Here is a 22568-nt window from a genome sequence, read left to right on the forward strand (position 1 = left end):
GGAAAGAACAAAAATCAGTATAGAAAGCAGAGCATAAAAGCATATGAACAAATTATTCCTACCAAAACCTTAAAAAAGAAAGTAAAACGGACATTATTATTTCCCAAACAAACAGATTAAAACAATCCACCACAACAAGAAGACAAAAATAGTTCTCTCGCAACTACGAAAAAACACGATTTTTCCACCTCGTACAAATGTATTTCTCTAAATATTACACTAAGTTTATTAATTTGACAAGGAATTTAGCTGTGTGTGTGTGTGTGTGTGTGTGTGTGTATGTGTGTGTGTTGTTTTTTTTTTGTTTTTTTGTTTTTTTAGGTAACCTCATCTTTTTTTCCTGCATTTCCCTATATTTACATTGTGCTTCTTCTTTTTTTATTCTGTTTTACGTTTTGTACGCTTGAAGTCTAAAATGCATTCTGAGTGCATATTGTAAATGTCCGAAGTATTTCAATACGGATCCCTAGATCAGCCGATTCACTCATAAAACGACTTTACACGCTTTTTGTTACAAATATATAGACAAATAGAATGAGAATTAGAAATATTAGAAAATAGAATAAACCTTAATGCGTTTAGCCACGTTGCTGTTAGTGGCGAAATGTATTTGCATTGACAAAATGTATTTTTCATAGACTTTAGAAATAACGATCGACATGTATTCTCATCTGGATCAATTGTGGCATTTTTGCACGTCACACATCAGTATCAATACTTATGTTCGTTTGATTTTTTTTTTTTTCAATCATTCAAGAGTGCGGAGCTTCGCTTTATTAGCCATTTAGGACAAAATATATCCGATATTTCTCAGAAATTGCTTCTCTCATAAAGAAACAACAAGGATTGGTGCTTTGATCGTTTGCCAGAAGCCTAGACCCCTAAAATGAACTATGAACAAACGTATGATTCGTATGTTTTTGCCGCAGGAGGCTGTGGGCAGTGTGGAGGTTTTCGTCATATTTGGAGCATCTCTTCACCAAACCTACCCGACAAATATCCACCGGACTTCCGAGGAGAATGGTCAGTTACAACTTCAGAAGACGAGCCGGTAAACTATGAATGATTTCTTACTACACACACACATGTACACACACACACACACACACACACACACACACACACACACACACACGCAAAGATCGCTGTGTACCTGTCTCCCCCTCCCCCCCCCCAAAAAAAAAAAAAAAAAAACCAACAGACAAATGTATGTGAGGTATATTGTGAGGTATACCCACACATCAACTGTATTACCATTTAATACAATATTATTGTATATCGCTAGTCGAAGCCTGTTAGGTTTAACGAAGTCTATTAACTGTAGTGTCAATGGGGGGGGGGGGGGGTTATTGCTGTTGTTAATGAAGTAGATAATATCTACTTCATATATATATTATAGAGAAATTGTTCGATAGATAGCCCGACTAATAAACTGAAAGACAAAGACTATTGGGGGCAAGCAAGATGCTTTCAAAACTTTGACAGTTTAAGGGGAATGAAACCTTAACCAATATAAAATCAAGAAATATTAGTAGAACATATCTGTTCTTTGAGGAAATTCAGACAATCGCAGTGATCCGCAAGTTATGAATTTTTGAAAATTTCGCACCTCCGCATCGCTTGAAAAAGAACACTATAAGAACTCGTGATAAAAAACAATGATAATGGTTGCTATTTGTATAGCAAACCTGATGCCTTTTGCTACTCGTGGCGCTTCAAAAAAAAAAAAAAATGTCACAGTAGGTCAAAGATATTGCGAACTTATAACGTAAATCCAATATTTATTAATCGTTTATTGTTTTCATTTTTCTAGCGTCATGAAAGAGCACTTGGAATACCCCATTTCAGAAGGTAGTAGGGATAATGTTATCCTCGACATATCAGTAAAAAGCAAAGGGAATGCGTACTTTTCCATAACTATGCTCTTTTTTTTTTTCTTTCCATGGGCATGAAATATATAATTTTGACCAACAATGAAAGCAACTTGTATACGCGTTGAGTCGTACGTATGGGGAATGCACGAAATACATGCAATAAAGAAAATTTCGACGATTGGACACATTCTGTCATGTGTATTGAATATGAATGATTAGCTGACGGATTGTTTTCCTTATTAATGCCATTATTTTGATCATGTCAAGAATGAAGTTCTGTAAGCTTTGTCTTTTTAGTGGGTCTCTCCATTTTTTGAATTTTGGGTATTGTTTACTTCCCTCTGATCACTTCAGTTTTCATGATAATGTATAATCCTTGTAAGGTTCCACAATTATTGTACTCTTTTCATTTGACATAGTTTTACTCGCCTTGTTTTCTGTTACCACAGTAGTGACAGAGTGATGTCTATAATTATGTTTTTGTCGAAAAATAAAATAAAGAATTGAATTGAAGTTTTCTCGTTCAAGAATCTATGAGCATGACATGCAGACTGATCACAGCGCAGAGATATAATAATGCTTTGAAAGGTGTGTTATGTACTTGATATGAAAACGGTGCACATTCGAAATTATGCTCACCTATCCATTTTACCCCCAAGTCCTAACAATTGGTTCACTACAAAATTCTCATTGTTTAAAATATAAATCTGTAGGTATTGGAAAATTAGTTGCTTCTGTTTTCTTGTCTAAAGCTCCCAACTCCAGAACATTTTGTTTAATCGTTTTCTTCATTTCTCTCAACTTTTCCTATTCTGGTTTCCCCTAATTCTTGTCCGGTAGTTTAGTTTCTGTCTTGTTAGGCCTCTAATATTATATAGGGTTTTTTCAGTCTAATTCCATATTGCTGTATTCAATTTAACAAAATGTAGCTTAGATGACCTGTTCGGTATTTCAATTTTATGATCTCTTCATTCAAATTCATTTTGGACCATTCAGATTACAATGAACTCATTCTAATTAAAGTTTTTTCAACTGAAATTCGTAATACTAGCACCATTTCGTTATTCATTCATTCAATTTAGAATGATATAGCACGTGATCACGTACATGCTGCGCTCGTTCATTCGAATTAATTTTTGGGCATCCAATCTAACATCTTTTTCAGTCAATTTACCACACATGTTTATGATTTGGTTCTTTCTTTATTTTTTTTCATCATATTTATTGTTTTGTATAAAGCATCATTACATTTCATATTTTCGTATTCATTTCAGAGATTTTGGCAACAGTTTAGCTCCCCAGTTTTTTCAGTGTGATTATTGAGTCTCCCAGTCCGAAAATAGTGCATGTGGCCACAACATATCTTGCCGTTGAGCGCTTTATTCTGAGTGTGTCGGCCAGTTCTAGGAAGTCCAAGGTTATGATCCTCAAATGTTCCTATGATTCTTTCTCTATCTTCTTGAGATATACGTCTGTATCTAACTATTGCTGTCATGAATGTAAGAAGATGAAGTTAATCTGTCGTATTGGTACATGTAGGCCTATAGATACATGCATGAAAGAAAATGGGCGTTACCGAACAATAAACTCGAGTTATATAGGGTCAACAATATGATACTTTAACTGTTCAACAGTGTGTGGATGAAACAAAAAGTCACACAAAAATACACGTTTAAATGTTCTCACCGTTTCAAAAAAAAAAAGTAACATGACGTACATTTGAATGAAAATGTTTGGAATTTGACTGCCCATTCGCGAAATTGAATGACTCAAATACCCTTTTCAGCGAGTGATGGCGAATTTGAATGAACGTAGAGTCTAGCCAATTTGAATGCCCTTTTTATGAATTCGAAAGCCACATGTCCAGATTTCATTGATGGAAATGCTAAATAACGCACAAGTTGCAATTTTGAAAGACAGACTGTGCGATAACGAGGTTTTTGCTCAATTGAATGAACCTTCTATCAAATGGACTGACAAAAGTGCGAAATTGGCCTGGAAAACCATACTATATCCCCCACATGTGTTGTCCTCCTTGGTCAAATGACATTGAAAATGAAGAATTTGTTTGCAAAAACCGATAAGACCATTTTTGAAGATTTTGAAGTACGGTCACTGTCAAATGATATATTGGTCACTACATATAAAGGTATATTTTTGAAGTTGTGGTCAAAAGAAGCAAACATTTTCTTATTATTCTCTTTGTTTTTCTTGACCTTTAATCGCAAATATCTCCATTTGACAAATATGGACTTATCGGTTTTTGCAAACAAACTTTATTATATTTATTTGATTTTTTATTTGATTTGATCTAATCTATTGGTTTCTGTATCATCATCGTACATGCATGTACATGTACAGTTGTATATGTGACCGTGCACCTCAAAACGAACATAAAGTCACACACACTGATTTTGCGTGAGGACTGAAAATAAGTGAAATGGGTCAACCTAGCCGAACTTGACTTTTTCATATTTTCTGAAAGAGTGGGTCTTCTTTTACATTATGCTAAAATTTTGTATCATAAAACGGGCAGGAAAGTGTGTTTTTTTTAGCAGTTTATCTCGAACATTTTTGGTAGAATAGTGTGATTAGGTGTGTCTTTAGAATCCCTTTTTCATTTCTGAAAAACCTTTTCCACATTCTTCACTTTCAACTCTAATAACTTTTAAAAGGATAGTGCTACTGCTTTGAAAGTTGGTATTAATTATGGACAAAATGTGTTAATGAGGCATGCTTAATTTCAGTTTAATTTGATAATCCCTTCATTGTTGTTACTCTGGTGGTTTACTTCATGTTTTTTGTCCCATTCATCGCACAGCCAGCACGGTTTGGTAAAGATTAAGCGCTTGAATAGACACTGTACTTCAGAGCCTCTTTTCTCAGTTCACATTTTTCCTGAGTTTGTGCTTTCTTTCCAATATTTAGATAGGTTAGGAGAGTCCATTTGATTTGAGTTATACATCATTTTAAGGCTTAAAGTCTGTTCTTTCAGAATATATGGTCTTAACTAAAAATTCATGTCTGCCGACTTTTTGTTTGTTTTGAGGTGCAGGGTCACATATATGCATACATAAACATAAGTTGTTAGCAAAATGTATTCTATGTGTGTGGTTCGTTCCTTCAGTTAAGAATAATAGAGAACTGTAACAAACCAAAATGTCAAGAGGCCGTTATCGAAGTCAAACGAATAATTATTGCTTATCGATAACAGTCTCCTCCACTTGAATGCTTTCAGAATTACCATGAAATAATCATGTACGTATCATTCACATAATTTATATTTCTTATGAGTACTCTTGTTTATATTTTCATGTGAAATGTTTTACTTTGTCATACTGATTTCTTTCATACAAGTGGAGAAATAAAACTGAATTAAACTGAAACTGCATTCCACTTCAGCTTCTGATACGAGTGAACATGCTGGAGATCGAGAGAATGTGGGACAAACTCACCCTTAGCCACCAGACCACACTTCATGGTAACATCAGCACGTTGGAGCTGATTAGCGGGAATGTGACGTCACTGATTCTACCGAGCGGTGGAGTCACAAAAGTTAAGTTTTGGAGTGACGTCATGAGAGAATTTGCTGGTTTCGACTTGGATTTTTATTCGTTTTCCCATAATGGTAAGTATGATCATCTCGTGTATTTGTTCATTTGTAAGTCTTGACTATGTTATAATAGATACTATTGTATATTACCATATTTTACTATTTTTGCGCATCTTGCGAAGGCTAATTTTAAGATAATAAGATTCACATCTTCGTATAGCCTTCTGTAGTGTAGTGTGCCATCGGGTGCCATCGTGTGACCTTCTGCAGACATCGGTTTTGCCTCGGCTAGTGATCGGCTGTTAACCATGTTCGGAGTCATGATTGTCGTGAGAAATGTAAAATTCCAAATTAGTATGACCATTCTAGATCTTGTGTCAATTTCGGGACAATGTGACGTCACCTTAAAATCATCTGATGAAAAGCGAAATAAGCTTTACATGTTCAACCAATATTTCAACTGATACAGTATTTCACTTTATAAAATTGGTTTTAGAATCCCTACAATCTGATTGGTCATTATGCATTAATTTTCATTAATCCACACTCCTCTAGCCATGCGTCCGGTAAAATCCGAACGCATGGCTCAAGCCTTGTACAGTGTTGTAGGTGTATCGGACGCATGATGAGCAAAAGGTTTAATTTCATGTATTTACAGGCCAATTTCATAAAACGAATGATGCGCAGGCCTGTTTCGCATGGCTCAAGCCTTGTACGGTGTTGTAGGTGTACCGGACGCATGATGGGCAAAAGGTTTAATTTCATTTATTTACAGGCCAATTTCATAAAACGAATGATGCGCAGGCTTGTTTCGTGGATCAATGAGAATTGGATGCTCCTATTTAACTTTCATGACTTTGGAAACTGTCTAAAACCCACGAGCGGCGATCATGGGTTTATACAGTTCCAAAGTTAAACTCGTGCATCCAATTCTCACCGATCCACTCTGTCCTGTGCATCATTTGTATAATGACAGAAAACGCGATGACAAAATTTCGCCGCTATCATGAAAACAACCACATCTTACATTACGCAAATGGTAGAAATGGAGATAAAACACCCGTCAGCTTTGAAAGAACAAAATGCTTCTTTCATGTCATTAATACCACCAGAAACAATAGGAGGCGCTGTTCTTGATGACTTCATGTGTCTGTCGGGATTACAGACGATCAAGGCGATCGCCAGGTGCGATCACGTGATAGACTGTCATGACTTTTCCGACGAGGTTGGATGCGGCAGTGAGTACTAATAAGCCAGTTTGTAATTAGCACATGTGTACGCTGGAACAAAATCGAGTGTAACCTTTCTTTTTTCTCAGTTGGTTAGGCTCTTCACTCGTTTTCAAGACAACATAATGCGTACCGGTAAGCTTGCCCGACGTAACAATAAACTTATGGAATTCGTGTTGAACAAAGAATGGTCCGTCAATCAACCCTCGAGAGAAGCTTCCACTTCATTGCTTTATATATAATGCATAAAAAAAAAAGAATATTCATATTGCCAAATACTAGGCTTGTTGTCAGGTGGATGTACTGGCAAGTATCATTTACAAGGATTGCATGAATAAACATTATATGACATAATGCTTATCTCAGTGAATTAAAAAAAAAAAAAAAATATATATATATATATATATATATATATATATATATATATATATATATATATATCATGCCTGTTGGGACCGGTGCAGATATGAACTGAATGAACTTCTCTCCTCATTCCCAAAGTAGAACTACAAACAGTTTTATAGACAGGAAAGATATTTAAACTCAATCTCTCTCACTCACTCTCACCCTATGTTATCTTGTTACCACATTGTACAGCAACCCTAAGATAGCTTGTCAGATACACAAAATCCTTATTGAAAAAAAAAAAGAAATGTCTTTAATGATTCCCGAAACATGAGTGTTTTTTTTTTTTACATCCCCACAGACGGCAAGTAGTCCGTAGACAATGTGTAATCATGTTTGATAACAATGAGACAAGCAGCACAGTGGGCAAAATGGCGGAATTAAACTGCAGATATTTGTCGTTATTAGAGAGAAGTCGTGAATTTTTCTAGTATTTTTAACGCGCTTTACTAACACTACTGACGTCACACGCAGATTGCAGTGCTGACTCGTACGTGTGTCGAGGAAGCGACATATGCTTGGAAGCCGACTACCAGTGTGATGGCGTGTACGACTGCCCTCTATCGGACGATGAGGAAAACTGTGGTTAGTTTTATGTCCAGAGCACTGATGTTATTCCGTCATCTAAAATTTCCGGAAGGATTTCATCAAATAAATGAATAAATAAGTGGAATTTTTCTTCCTTGGATAAATAGATGAATGAATAGATACACGAATAAACGAGTGAACAGATGGAAAAAAAAATGTCTTTCCGAACGCTGTATTTTAATCATCTATGTGACGTGTTGTAAAGTTCTATGTTTGAAAGTAACCATCAAGCGATAGAATGTTTGTTGCTTGTGATAATACACGGATTGTATGCATAAATTATTATTTCATCCACATACAAAAGCAAAACTGTTGCCCAGGGAGATGTGGCATAAGAAACATTACTCCAGGATACGAGAAAGTTGTACAGGGGGAAAAAAAAAATTGGTGCGTGAACAAAATATCAAATCGGTTACCGCTATCTGTACGGTAAATATGCGTTGTGACATTCAATGTCGAATGCCGAATAAATTCAATGCTTTTTTATTCTGCGTGATAGTCCAAGATTGTACATGCATAATTCTTTACAAGACAAGCGAGGGACTTGTAGCAGAGCATCTAAGTCTGTCGAGGGCAAAAGAAGAAGAAGAAGAAGAAGAAGCACTGACTGAGCTAGTCCCCTTCACAATGAAATAGATAATTACGTTCCAGTTGAGAACTCATGACAGGTGGACCTGCGATATTTCATAGAACAACAATCTGGATCATCATGGTTTCGACTGAATGAATGTTGATGATAGAATTCATTGTAATGGGAAGAATCCGACACTTTTTGGAATTGAAACTCATTAACCAGTCCTGCCCCGAATTTTAATTGATCTGTTTGCAACTGGACTGAGTATCCATGCGTCTTGGCCATGCTGTACAGCAAATAATCTTTTGGGAAGAAATAATGGTGGTCTTGCAGGTCGTTCATGAATATAATTACTTACATAAACAGATTGTCTTAGAAGAATTGATGAATGGAGGTATTCTCTGGGGAAATAGAGGTATGCATACCTGCAGAATTTGAATCAAACACACGGATGTTGTTCAGTCTATTCAGGGAACTCCCTGGTCTATTCTTTATAATCATTTTTTATCACTGTAGAGTACCTCGTGGATGAATAAACTGATGGCAGCCGCTGTTTTTACTATCTAGAAACCCGCCGATGTCCATTGGGGTGCTTTTGCGGGGAGTCACCGTACAACGAGCTTAACGGCCCTCTCCCGCCAGCTGGTGGAAAACCCAATTGGCTGCCTTGGTGGGTTAATTGTACAAACGGCTGGAACCAAGAATACGCAAAGAAGACGGCAAAGAAGGCTATCATCCTGTAAGTTATTATGAGCTCCCCAGAGAGAGATTTTCTCACTTTTCATGACATATCGTTGGATCTAGAAAACGCCCCACCCACACCCCCCCCCCCCCCCAAGCTGCTGCTGTTGGTAGCTTTATCACTTTTAATTTCCACCATAATAATGTCATCAAAATGAAATCTTAACAGGGGAAACTCGATACAACAAAGCACTAATAAAACTAGACATCAAAAGTTATTGCAATTAAATTTCCGCTTTCTCGATTTTTCTTCTATGCAAGATAATGTATTCGTATTTATACGCTTGAACTACTAACTCTATAGGGAGATCGGCTAGAATTGCTATAACCAGCAGAATGTCAGAAATTGCACACAAAAAATAAAGCTTTGCACCTGCTATATTATAGCCTACCAACAAAACATCCTATAGACAGGTTCAACTGTCCAATTATACTCTTGCCCTATTGCCGCGTCAGTGTTATTAGTGTTGTGCCATCTTACATTATCAATTGACACTAAAACACGCAAAGGGTTAATTTGAATACTTCCGTTCTAGATACATGTACGACTTAAAAGTGCTCTATTAAACTACTTACATGATTTTACGTATGTTTCCTATCAATCTAGGAACTTGTTCGGAGCAAATACAGGATATTTAGCAGCAGGGTCATTCTGGAGATTTGAAAACATTCATGTCCTGTGAGTTGCGTCATTTGATTTATCTTTTTTGTTGCCAATAATAAAAAAAGGATAATTATTTGAAAACGTTGTAATAGGAAATAATGTGAAATTGATTTTTGCGGAGTCACTGCAGCAAGTGACATCTTATGAGACCGTTTACAAAGTGAAACAATTAACCTTTTTCTCTCACTTCCGTTAAATTTGTGCAGTAGTAAAAGTTATTTATATTTCTGCCAAAGTCTCAAAGGTTACGTTCAGACGGTGATCTTTAACCTCGAGGATAGCTATCTTCAAGGATAAGCTTGTAGTTAAGCACCGTGTAGGCGTGTGGACGCTACTCGTTGATAGCTAACTTGAAGTTAACTCGAACATAGCACTGTCCACGAGGTAGTGTTTAAGCGCTCTATCAAAGAGCTGCGGGGGGGGGGGTCCCTTGACTCGAAGTCAAGTATCGTGTGAACACATCATGTTGATAGGAACTTGTAGATAAGCGCAGTTTTGGGAGCAGGGAGCCTATCGTCGAGGATAGCTATCCTCGAGGTTAAGGACCACCGTCTGAACGTAATTATGACCAGCTTTTGGATAGACTAGCTATAATGCATCATTGATATTATGTTGTTAAGGTCTATGACCTGTCCTGCTGCAGCTAGCTTACAGTCAAGTTCAACGTCCTATCAATCAGCAATTGACCATCCAGCCCAATATGAATTGGGAGTTAACGGAGTTGCTGGCACCTTTTGTAGTAATCCTGTGTTATGTTCCTTTGTCTCATTGTTGTGTAGCTTTAATAGCCTTTCGGTGTTTAACATTGCACTAGTCTATTCATTCTATGGAGGGCAGTTGTAGCCCGCTACTTTTTTTGTGCAAGGATTAGTGCCCCTATAAAGGCCAAGGGAGATGCCTTGGCGAGAGGGATTGTGTTTTGACTTCTTGGAGAGAGGAGCTGAGCTTTGCCGTCTTGAAGTAAAGACCCGAATAAATGTTATTGCAGCATCTGAAGTAATCCGATGTCTGAGTGACTTTATTATTCCTGTCTCCATATTTCAAGAACGCAACAATATATAAAGAAGAGCACATTAGTTTTACCTGTGATATCAATAGCAGTGGAGCGTCGGAAACATTCTGGGAATGTCCCTAGAATACGCAATACAACAGTAATGGATAGAATTAACACAAACTTCTTTTTTTTTTTTTAGTAATGTTATTGTTGCCGTTACTGCTTGTTTTGTTCTTATTCTCAAAACGATGACAGAAATCTATTTTGAACGATTTGTACAAATTTATAGATCAGGAGTCCATTAATTTTGATTTGATTTTTGTCATATTAACTTTGTGCAGTGACCTGTCGTCGAATCAGCTTACTCACGTTAGACCCGGTCTTTTTGATGGACTTCATCGTGTATGGAAATTGTACGTATAGTACTGGAGGCATCTCTAATTCGCATATTCGCATTTCCTTTTTTTTTTTTTAATCTTTTTGCAGTTTGAATACTTATACCCGAATTTGCTTGCCTCATATGTTTGTGTTGAAGACGTATAGTGTCATGTAGGAAAGGGGTTGTAAAATATGATTCCCGTCAATAAAAAGACACAGAGCTGTTTTCCCTTTTCTCATCCTCTCTAATTCCTAGAAACAAAACAAATCTATGGTGCCTCAAATCTAGTTTTGCTATTGTTTTGCTGTACACTGATGTCATAGAAAATGAAAGTATATACACACATTTTTTTTTTTTGCCTACATTAAAGCCTCCTCTTTGAAAATAGTTAAATATGATATAGTTTTGATCATAATGCACCTACGTATTTTCAAAACCTAGTCTCTCTTCGACCTTCTCTTCTGCCAGACCCCTCCGTTCATCTTCCTCTCTCACTTTATGGCCCACGTACAAAAATCCCGTTATGGTGACCGAGCCTTCTCTTCCATTGCCCCCACCCTTTGGAATAAACTCCCTCTTCATATCAAAAATGCCTATCTAATTGAAACGTTTAAGATTGTTCTCAAAACTCATCGTTTTAATCAGTCGTATTTTTTTCGAGAGGCGCACATAGTCAGTTACTAATTATTGTATTACTGTATAACATGTATTTTTCTTCTTTTCGTTACTGTAAGACCCCGTTTACAGTGCGAGGCTCGGCCGCGGCTCGGCCGCGGCTCAGCCCAGCCCCGCTTCAGTGTAAACGCGCAAAAGGCCAAATGCGAGGCAAAAACTGGCCTCGCATTTGGCCTCGCTCTGGAGGTGGTCTCGGCCGCGGCCTGTATTTTGATGTTCAGGATATTAACCCCCTCAACGTCGAAAACTAGTATAGTTTAAGGTGGTTTTTTTCCTGCAAAGGATTTTTTCCTTCGGCAAAGGCCTTTGCCCGAACGGCGACTTCGTCGCCATGGAATTCATTTGGAAAAGGGTCTGAAAACCAGACAATACCAAATTGCATTTGTTTACAAGCAGAGCGCCACTACGACAACATATTGAAAGGTTTGAATCAAAAGCGCGGCCGAGCTCGGCAGTGTAAACGGACAAAATTGCAGGGCCCGGCCTCGCAATTGAGGCTGGGCTCGGCCGCGGCTCGGTCGGGGCTCGGCCCAGCCCCGCACTGTAAACGGGGTCTTAGTTTGGATTTGATATGTCTTTATATAATAATCATGTTATTGTATTTTCTAGTTTTCTTGTTTAAATAGCAGAAAAGAAAAATAAAAAATAACACCTGTATAAAGCGTCATATAAGTGCAGCTATTAATATTATTGGTATTATTAATGGCATAATGGTATAGAAAATCTCCTCCAAAACTCAATACTTATGTACTGCCCTATCTCACTACCCTACGTCATGCACAGATTTCTCTTCAACAACAGTTTAACACATCTAGAAAGAGACACTTTCAGAGGACTATTCAACGTGCGTCTATTGTAAGTATGACTTATTTTGAATCATGAGTATACGGACGAGATATCCGCTATTACACCTGTGTGTTTACGAACAAAATGGCGATGAATATAAATGACGCATTTTCAGCATGTTTCTATTAGGTTTTAAATCCGTCACTATAAAGATAGGAAAACATATTTGGGTCAAACGTTAGATTTACGTGACATGATTATACATGTAGATATGCTAAGCGAATAGATATTGCAGAAATGAGAATATTAAAAAAAAAGTGAATACATCAATGTGAGGGGTATCCCTATACCGATTGTAAAATTTGCTAATCTGCAGTACATTCAGTTTGAAGTAACTTTTAACACAAGATTGAAATGAAGATGCTAACATGCCAACGGGCAGAATGATTTATGTTCACAGAGTTTTCGAATGAAGAAGCGGCTTGGGGTGTAAACATAATGGTCCTTGATATTCTGCTTATAATCCTTCGTAAATGTGTCAAAATCTTCCAGACATTATAGGCCTTCTGCCAGACAAGGCTATTATCAAAATGTGAAAAACAAAACAATAAAAAACAACAAAAAAAAGGAAAACGGCGGGGAAGAATCTTCTTGATTAAATTTCTTTTCTGCTCTTTGTCACGAATTTTCTTGTCCTCTGATTCTCTTCTATCATATACAAAGATATTTAGACGGCAATAAGCTATGGCGGCTAGAAAATGGTTGTTTCAAGGGCCTTCATAATGTGTTCTTTTTGTAAGTATGCACTTAACTTTTTATTCTAACTTATACTTTGGCAGCATCCCTTTTACACTCTTTTTTTTTTGTAGATTGCAAGCACTTTATCAATATTATCAATCGTGTCACAATTTTTTCCGCTATACCTTGCCCGTCAATCGCTGCATTTCTGTCTTTACTTAATCGCAAACAGTAGTGGACACATTTTAATCTTGCTGCAAGAAAGAATATGAATGAAATAAATAAGAATGAATTCAAAATTAAACTGTGATTATTATACGTATGACATTATGCCTTTCTGTCCTATCCTATTTATTGAAATAATACAGGACATATTACTCAATCAAACTACGGCATTATAATAGAAACTAAAGAGACAAAAATCGAGTGGATAGGTATGCTGAGGTTATATCAAATGCAATCGGTGTAACGGGAACATTAATTTGTTTGTTTGCCGTTGTTGTTTTCTCGGGGGAGGGGGAAAAAGCATAACTCTATACTGTTCCTGTTGTGGTCGGAAGAATAACAAAGGAAGCAATTACTACCCATGGTAAAACAAAACAAAACAAAATAAGTTGTACATTTCACTTTCAAATAAGATGTGTGGAACAACCCCCCCCCCCAAAAAAAAAAAAAAAAAAAAGTTTAACCTAATTAAAATCATTTTTCTTAACATGAACTTCTATTGTTTACTCCTTGAACTATGTTTATGCAAATATAAGATACTTCTAAGACTATCTCAACATTTCAAACCGCGATTTGTATGTTTTTTTTAAATGTCAGGCAAAATAAGCTTATAAGTATATTTCTGTGTTTATTTCATATTTCATGGCAGAGACTTGAACAAAAATCGACTGGGTAATTTTAGACCAGGTGCCTTCAAAGATGTAGGGCGATCTTTGCAACGACTGTGAGTATACATCCCTGCTGGAAAGAACACAGTGTCCCACAGTGTGTTCACATTGTGTTCACATAGTCGACTATGTGAAAACGCTAGAATTTAACAGTATAATATGAAGATTACTTCACACTGTACGTGATGTGGTTTTTTCACAGGATATTCACGTATTAATGTTCTGTTTTACACTGTGAGTTGATGATTCACAATGTGTTCACATTGTTAAAATTCTCGAGTTTAACAGTGTGAAGAGATTTCACACTGTATTCACAATGTGTTTCACACTGTGTTTTACATTGTGAGACACTGTGTTCTTTCCAGCAGGGATGAGCAATATGCGTAGAAAAAAATAAAGAAGAATCATGGTTTGTATGGATCACTCTGCGATACGGTAGTCATTAAATGAAAATATGCGATACTTTCTCGTTTGAATCACACTTTTTATGAAAATATGAAACATATGAAAGGTAACCAAACAGGGGTGATATGAATTCACCATCCTTTCTCCTAGAATTTCATAAATAAAATAATGGATGAGGATAACATATCACAAATCGATTCATATACAAACATAATATTTGAATGCTTCCCACAACTAGACTCAAGGGAAGACCAATTTGAAACAGAATGAATTTATAATTACAAACACACGGTCGTAAGGGTTTATTTTCATGACAATCCTCAAGCGCGATCTTGGAGATTTGTTGTTTTAATAAGCATCTCCTGTTCCGCCTCTCACATTCCAGAGCTTTCACCTACAACCTTATAACAGAGGTGAATGCAACGTTATTCACAGGCATAGAGGAGACCTTGCTTCTTTTGTGAGTATTGTTTATTACACTTGGGGTTATTAAAAACTTGGTATTGGATTTACTATATTATTGTTATTCCCCCTTCATTTGCGACGCATTAGCAATGCTCATGACTGTGTTGAAGGGTTTTAAAAAAGAAGGATGACATATCGCATCCCGGAGATTTTGACAGTGGATAATGCACGTATTGCATGAATCCTTGCAAAAAGCCTACTAAATATTTAGTATCTAGACATGGGCATACATGATTGATACATTGAAATTCACGTGTGTCAATTCAATGATAATTAGTTGATAATTTTCCCCAAAAGATTTGTAATGCGGGATTCCATGACCAGGGGCCCGTTGCATAAAAGTTACAATTATGGTAACTTTGCCATCCAATGGTATCTTCCATGGAATTCTTGATTTTGATTGGCTGTTGAGTATTGTTACCATGGTAGTTACCATTGGATGGCAAAGTTACCATAATTGTAACTTTTATGCAACGGGCCCTAGAAGTCTCTTACAATATCGTTTGGTTCTCAAACAGAGGTATAAGTGTTGGTATGCGAGCTTATGGTTTTATATAATGTGTTTTTATGTTATACGTGTGGTAGAAAACGCTTCATGATAAAACTTATCTAATCAGTTTAATCTGAAATACGTGATGATTAGTCCAATAGTGCTTCTTTGTCTTTCATTTGACAGGTCTATTGAGGGTAATCCACTCGAACATGTAGCACCTGGCTCCTTCAAAAACTTGGTAGCCCTCAGGAATCTGTAAGTGAAATGATTATGATGCACCATTCTTTATCATTAACTTTTCATATTTTGTGAAAAGCTCAGAAAACAATGTTCTCATTAAAATGAGAAGCAATATGTGCTAGGATATTTATGTAATTATGATCAATATGTAAATTCCATCTCCACTTTGTAATATTCGTTTTTAGCCTACATTAACTCTTTTTGTGCCAATGAATCAAATGTGCACATGCACGTAGAGGGTTAAAAAAAAGTTGTTTTATCAAAACGTCACTTTATAGGGCAGTAATGTGGCTCGGTTGGTAGCGCGCATCTGCCTCCAGATCCAAAGAACCCGGGTTCGAATCCCGAGTCTAACTAAAGAATGTTGTGTGTAAACTATATAACCTTCCCCTCGTAAGAGGCAAAACACTCTGTTTCTCGGATGGGATGTGAAATGGAGGTCCAGTGTGGGGTAGAGTCACAACTCAAAAGGACCCGCTTTATTCATTCACCCTAAAGAGCAGGGTGATAAACAGGCGAAGTGGTCCCACCTAACATCCAACTCAAACTGCACCCCATGGAAGACTCAGCTAGTGTAGCTGAATGTGTAGACTATATCCAGTTCTTTTCTCAGTTTGAAATGAAACAAACAAACTTCACATATTTTTACACTTATATACCGTTAATATATGTTGAGTGATAAAAAAATTCACAGCGATCGCGGGACATTAATGATAACGAAGCTTTTATGCGGGTTTATCTTGAACAGCCCTCCATTCCACCACATTCGTTCAACACAAACACACAATGCCATTTAAATAACGGATGAAACAGCATTTCCGTTCCTTATTTTTTTTTCTCACATAGTTACTTCATGGTACGACCACCTTCGCCACTCTCAATCTATCCTGATATATTTGACGGTTTGGACAACTTGAACGCGATGTAAGATTGTTCTCTTTTTTATATAACTTTGCATTTCCTTTGCTGGAAAAAACACAGTGTCCCAAAGTGTGAAACACAATGTTAAACACAGTATGAACACATTGTGAACACAGTGTGAAATCTCTTCAAATTGTTAAATTTGAGCGCTTTAACAATGTGATCACATTGTGAAACATCAAATTACAATGTGAAGCAGAACAGTGCCATGTAAACACTTTGCGTGAAAAACCACACCACGGCGTAAAATCACCTTTAAACAGTTAAAATCGAGCGTTTTCACATAGCTAATGATATTCTGTGAACACATTGTGAACACACAGTGAGTCACCCGTATTCTTTCCAGCAGTGGTTTCAGCAAGTTTGAATGATCACAGTGTTGTATAATAAACCTTTAATTGATTTCATCTAGATTCTGTTATGTTTGTTATTGGTTCTGTTTTCGAGACAGCCCATTTTGTCACCATTGGTCAGTTATCGCTATAAAGTTCTAATCATGTTCATACACAGGTACTGGCAGCGGGGTGGGGTGGGGGAGGGGGAAGGAGGAAGGAGCTGGAGGAAGATGCGAAAGAGGTGAAAAGATGACGGATACTACTATTAAGACATACACGATGCATTTAGACAAGTGGGAAGAGGATATTCTCCTCTCATTCGCTCCCCATTTCGGTCCACTTTTGGAGACTGGTAGTGATACAGTGAGACCTTCACCAAACAAGAGATAACATATACCACGATTTAGCCATACACATTTTCTCTCCGTAATCTTTATTTTCGTAGCTCTAATTTCACGAAAAAGTTTCCAACATTTAGCACCCGTTATTTGCAAGAATGCACATGCTCCCTATCATGGGAGGATCTATACCCCTTCGACACCCTCCAAAAGATCGGCCCACTTCCATAATGCCAAAGTACACAATTAAGACGCACAACTAAAACAAGAGGTAAAGGATACCATGATTTTAATCCCCCCCCCCCCCCCTCACCATACTAATTCATCTGATTTGGGGGATTAACAACTTTCAAAATATCGTTGAATTTCAATTCTGAAAATGCGAAAGTTCCCTTGGGTGTGACGGGGTGGGGGATATAATACCCGTTGCAACTTACCACACTCTAGATCCCCCGCTCGGTAGCTGCACTCCCTGAAATTGCTGGCGTGTTCATCCCGAATAGCAGAATATCGAACGTATTCTTACCCCCTTCCCTCAGTAAAGTATCATGTGTACGTTCATGGTTAGAATTGTTCTTCTGGCAATATGATAGGTTTAAACTTATGCTTTAATACACCAATGTTTGGTTACACGTTAGGCACATGTTTTGTTCAGATGTTCCTGTTACCTGCAACCTTAGTTGCATGGGTTCTTAATGTTCATTCATGGTTGTCGAGATATTAATGATTTGTGCTTGACATGATATATTACAATTTATTTTCAGTTACGCGTTCGACCCACGCATATGTTGCGTAGCTCCAGAGAAAGCTGTGTGCACTCTCCGTCTACCAGCCCATCCGCTCTTCACCTGCAGACTGACTTTTCTGCAGGATCTACCAACTAAAATCTTCATCTGGATTCTTGGGATCAGTGCACTTATTGGAAACTCCTACGTAATAATCCAGCGACTGTTGGCCAAATTTTCAAGAGATACAGCTAAAGTCCAGTCTATTCTTATTTTGAATCTCGCAATCTCTGATTTTCTAATGGGAATCTATCTCCTGATCCTAGCAACTATGGACATCGTCATTTCGGATTCCTACTTCTGGGAGGGGCGGGCCGAAGAGTGGCGAACCAGCAGCATTTGTCAGGCAGCGGGCTTCATCTCTGTACTCAGCAGCGAGACGTCGGTCTTCTTGATTACCATCATCAGCTTCGATCGAGTCATCGCCGTTCTCTTTCCGTTCAGTCAGCGTCGCCTGAGTGTCAAATCTGCTCACGTGGTAGTAGGATCGACCTGGGGACTAGCCCTCCTCCTTAGCATCTTTGCTGCTGTACTGAATTATCTCAACCCCGACGCTTATGGACTGAGCGACGTGTGTGTAGGCCTGCCATTGATTCGCAAGAATTCTGGACTCAAATCCGTGGTTGATGAAAACACATTCACAGAGATTGGTTTTGTGCTCCATAAGACTATCGCGGCGGCATCGGAGTCAACTTGGCAGTTTTCCATCGTCCTGTTCCTTGGTGTCAACTTCTTTTGTTTCTCCGTTGTACTCATCGCCTACATCATCATCTTCATCTGGGTGCGAGTCACCAGGAACAATGCGGGACGCAAAGACAGTGAAGGAGCTGAAATCAAGATGGCTGCTAAAATGTCACTCTTGGTCGGTACGGACTTCTTTTGCTGGATGCCCATCATCATTCTAGGGATTCTTGTCCAGAGTAACATTGTCACACTCAGCTCGGATGTCTACGCCTGGCTAGTGGTTTTTGTCCTACCTATTAACTCATCAATTAACCCTTACCTGTACACAATCGTGGACGCCACGACCCATAAACAGAAATTGAAAGGAAAAAAGCAAGCTGTAAAAAACAATTTACCGCATTCTGCTTCTACTCCTGTCATGTCTGTTACGAATGGAGAAAGTGGAGAAAATTCATGAAAGTTAACCCTATAAAGCCCAAGCCATTTTGACCCCTGCCAGGCCCAAGGGGGGCACATTGTGTGCCCCCCCCCCCTATATAACTTCTTTATTATATGATGTATGACCGTCATATTTGGCACATGGGTAGAGCAACTCGTACTCTACATGACCGAACATTTGAAATTTCTCAAGGTCATCCACTGAGGGCGCTATTCACCAAAATTTAAAGAAATACATAGGAAATACGCTAAAATCATGTTTTTTTTTTCTGTTTATTTCTTTATCCCCAGTATATAAAAAGGAAAAGCATGTCAGCCTTCACTGTTTGTTATGGTTGAAATTTCTCAAGGTCAACACATGGGGGCGCTATTCATTACAATATAATACCTATGATGTATTGCTTGGAATGAATACATATATTGGTATTGTATTTCATATTTCCAAAATATTGTAATTTTGAGTTTGCAGATTGATAATATGATAAACAAATGATATTACAGGCACAGTTTGTGTGAAAATAACACAAAATAAAAGGGTAGTCTTTGGAAAATGCTGTATTTTCAATTATTTTTATTATATCTATTGTTTGATGCCTATGTCGTATAGAAAATAAAGGAAATAATAAGAAAACCATTTCAGGGTAATTCACAACCATAATTCCTTCACCCTTTGGTTCTTCAGCAAAGTACAGCCAAGAAACCCCCCATTTCATCCGTTATTATACTGTTAACTGAAATTGGAACAGAAAATCATGCAAAATCTGACGAACATGATTGTCAGTTTATGGTTGCCATGGCAACCAACAATATCGGACATAGCTTAATTATACATCAAAATGTGCGCAATAAGATTTTAGGAAAAGTCACCAAATTTGGTTGAAATCAGATAAAGGGTATAGGAGCGGCAAACGAAAATAAATTATGGTAGGGGGGCACAATGTGCCCCCCCCCCCCCCTTGGGCTTTATAGGGTTAATGGTTGAAATACTTTATCTTGGTGGGAACTGGTTTTCAGTCAGTCCCAACCAACTAATGTCTAATGTGGAGTGAAAATTCCGTTAAAGAATAACCCAAATTACAAAAGTGAAAAAAGAGCAAATAAGATGAACATGAAACAGATGAATAGGACTACGTAAAATTTATCACAAATGAGAAATCAAGATATCAAAGTTAGTATCTGATATGTATGTATGTATGATGCTAACTAACTAGGAGAAAAATCTATGTATGTTATATTCTGTAAACTTTATAGGAGCACCAAAATATGCAGTGGTATTTGGGTGGTATCAAGCACCGCTCTGCATGTAAGGTTACTAGAATTGGAAGGAGAACGAAGAAAATTGTTTTTCTCTTTTTTTGTCAAAATTGTGATACACACTGCAGGTAGTTATCCACTTACCCACATTTCATCTTACCAAAAGCAGTAGCGTAGCAATTGTGATCTAAGTTACTAGTAACATATGCGTAAAAAAATGAATAATAATTTGCTTTGTAGCACATTTCTAGAAGATCGGTAATTGCACAATGCGTACTATATTTTTACGCTCAGTCACAGTTATTTGACAGTACAGTTGTTAAAGGATACGCTTTTTGATGTGTTTTGATGTTCAAGGTTTGAATTGTACAGTAAGGCCATTTCTCTCAAAATGGGCAAGAGATGTGTAAAGAGCATTACATCATGGAGTTGTATAGCAGCTTCGTGTTTACTCGAGCAATTTCTCATGATTTTTGTAGTAGATGTGAAATTTCAGTGTTACGTCACAAGGGAAAAAACATACACAATTTTTAGCTTTATAACTGTTATTGTGTGTAGTCATGGATTTGACTGTAAGTCGTTGCACTATAAGATGGAAAAAGAGGATTATGTCATTTGTGTGTAAAATGAAGTTGTGTTGTCTTGACCACAAAGAGGCACTATATGTGTGATATGACGAAATCGGATACCATAAATATTTATTTTCTGGATCATGAAGGCAGAAATGTGTTTTTGCACAGGGAAAATAATGCACCAACAAATATATTACTCAAATACAGTCTTAGAACTTACGTAATAATCATATTCGTACAGTTTGATACACACATGCATGGATACGTAAACACAATTCATGCAATTACCGCTTTCCATCACAATTGCTTTTAATCATATTTCAGAACCTAAGCCTTTATATATTATGCACCCTGACTCCTGTCCAGAAAGAATTAACCCTATCCCCAGCGTTAAACAATAAAGATTGTTTTAATAATGGTTTAACCGCTGACATGATGGAATTTTATTCTATGGCTTATTCTCACACACATGCATTCAATATTTGCAAAGGTGGTCCCTTTACAGAGAGAGGCCTTTCCGGGGCCGTTGATTGGATTCAGGATAGGTGATGCCGGTGGTTGCAGCGTATGTTTGAGAAAAATGAAGTTCAATTAATGCTGGTGTTTTGGTTGGTGTGGGTGTCTGTGTATGTTATGTGTGTAAGTTCGCGTTATATGGTGGTGTGTTTTGGTTGGTGTGGGTGTCTGTGTATGTTATGTGTGTAAGTTCGCGTTATATGGTGGTGTGTTGTGTTAATAGCGGGGGCAAGGCCTTCACATATTTGATAATGGCTGTGGGTGGTGAGTGAGATAAATGAAGTGTAATGCTGGTGTTGTGGTTGGTGTGGGTGTCTGTGTTTGCATTATGGTTGTGTGTTGTGTTTATAGCGGGGGCAAGGCCTTATAATACTTGATAATGGTGTTGGATGGTGTGTGTTTGAGATAAGATGTTGGGTGTTGTGTGTATTGGTGTGGGTCATGGTGGTTGTCAAAGATCATGGTTTTTGGAGAGCGTTTGTGAAACACGTCCACTCATGGCGGCAATCAGAGAGACTTCCGCCCGACCATCCAGGGGTTGCATCTTGACTTCTGAACGTTTTGCATGACTGACCAGAAGTGGTAGTCTCTTCTTGCCAGTCGCTAGTGTGAAAACAGGAGACAATTGATGGAGACAGCATTTGCTTATTACACGATAATCTTGAAAAACGTGCTGGTAAGTGGAGACTAAGCTCTTGACTGTGCTAGACCGCAAATATGCAGTGTAGTGGCACAATAGTCTATTAGTCTCCTTGGAATTTTATTAAGATGCCATTGAGTTTGTATGGGTGCTCTAGACCGGGAGTATTAAGGTAATTTTGTTGTTGTTGTTTTGGTTTTAATGGCGTGTATCACTCACGATTGAGTATTTACGCCAACTATCAACAAGCAGTAATCTTTGCCTTTCCAGTTGCCTTTATCGACACGCAGAGACAAACAAATTCCAACTACAGCTTTAGCACACTAAGGTACTGAGGACGATTATCTACGCAAGAGGATTGCATTACAGGCCAAAGGAGACCGCGTTCT

The 22568-nt window shown here is 37.7% G+C and overlaps 1 protein-coding gene across 1 annotated transcript in view; it reads left to right on the forward strand.

Moving 5' to 3' along the window:
• The first annotated feature begins 5294 nt into the window (after positions 1-5294).
• The window catches only part of LOC140239868 (relaxin receptor 2-like), a 35146-nt gene continuing 17872 nt past the window's right edge, over positions 5295-22568 (forward strand). The window contains exons 1-6 of the mRNA XM_072319688.1: positions 5295-5502; positions 6540-6665; positions 7536-7646; positions 14886-14958; positions 15640-15711; positions 18055-19138. Of these exons, the coding sequence (XP_072175789.1) occupies positions 5295-5502; positions 6540-6665; positions 7536-7646; positions 14886-14958; positions 15640-15711; positions 18055-19138 (1674 nt within the window). The remainder of the gene's footprint in view (positions 5503-6539; positions 6666-7535; positions 7647-14885; positions 14959-15639; positions 15712-18054; positions 19139-22568) is intronic.

The sequence above is a fragment of the Diadema setosum genome, chromosome 16 (genome assembly GCF_964275005.1).
Source record: "Diadema setosum chromosome 16, eeDiaSeto1, whole genome shotgun sequence".
Lineage (NCBI taxonomy): Eukaryota > Metazoa > Echinodermata > Echinoidea > Diadematoida > Diadematidae > Diadema > Diadema setosum.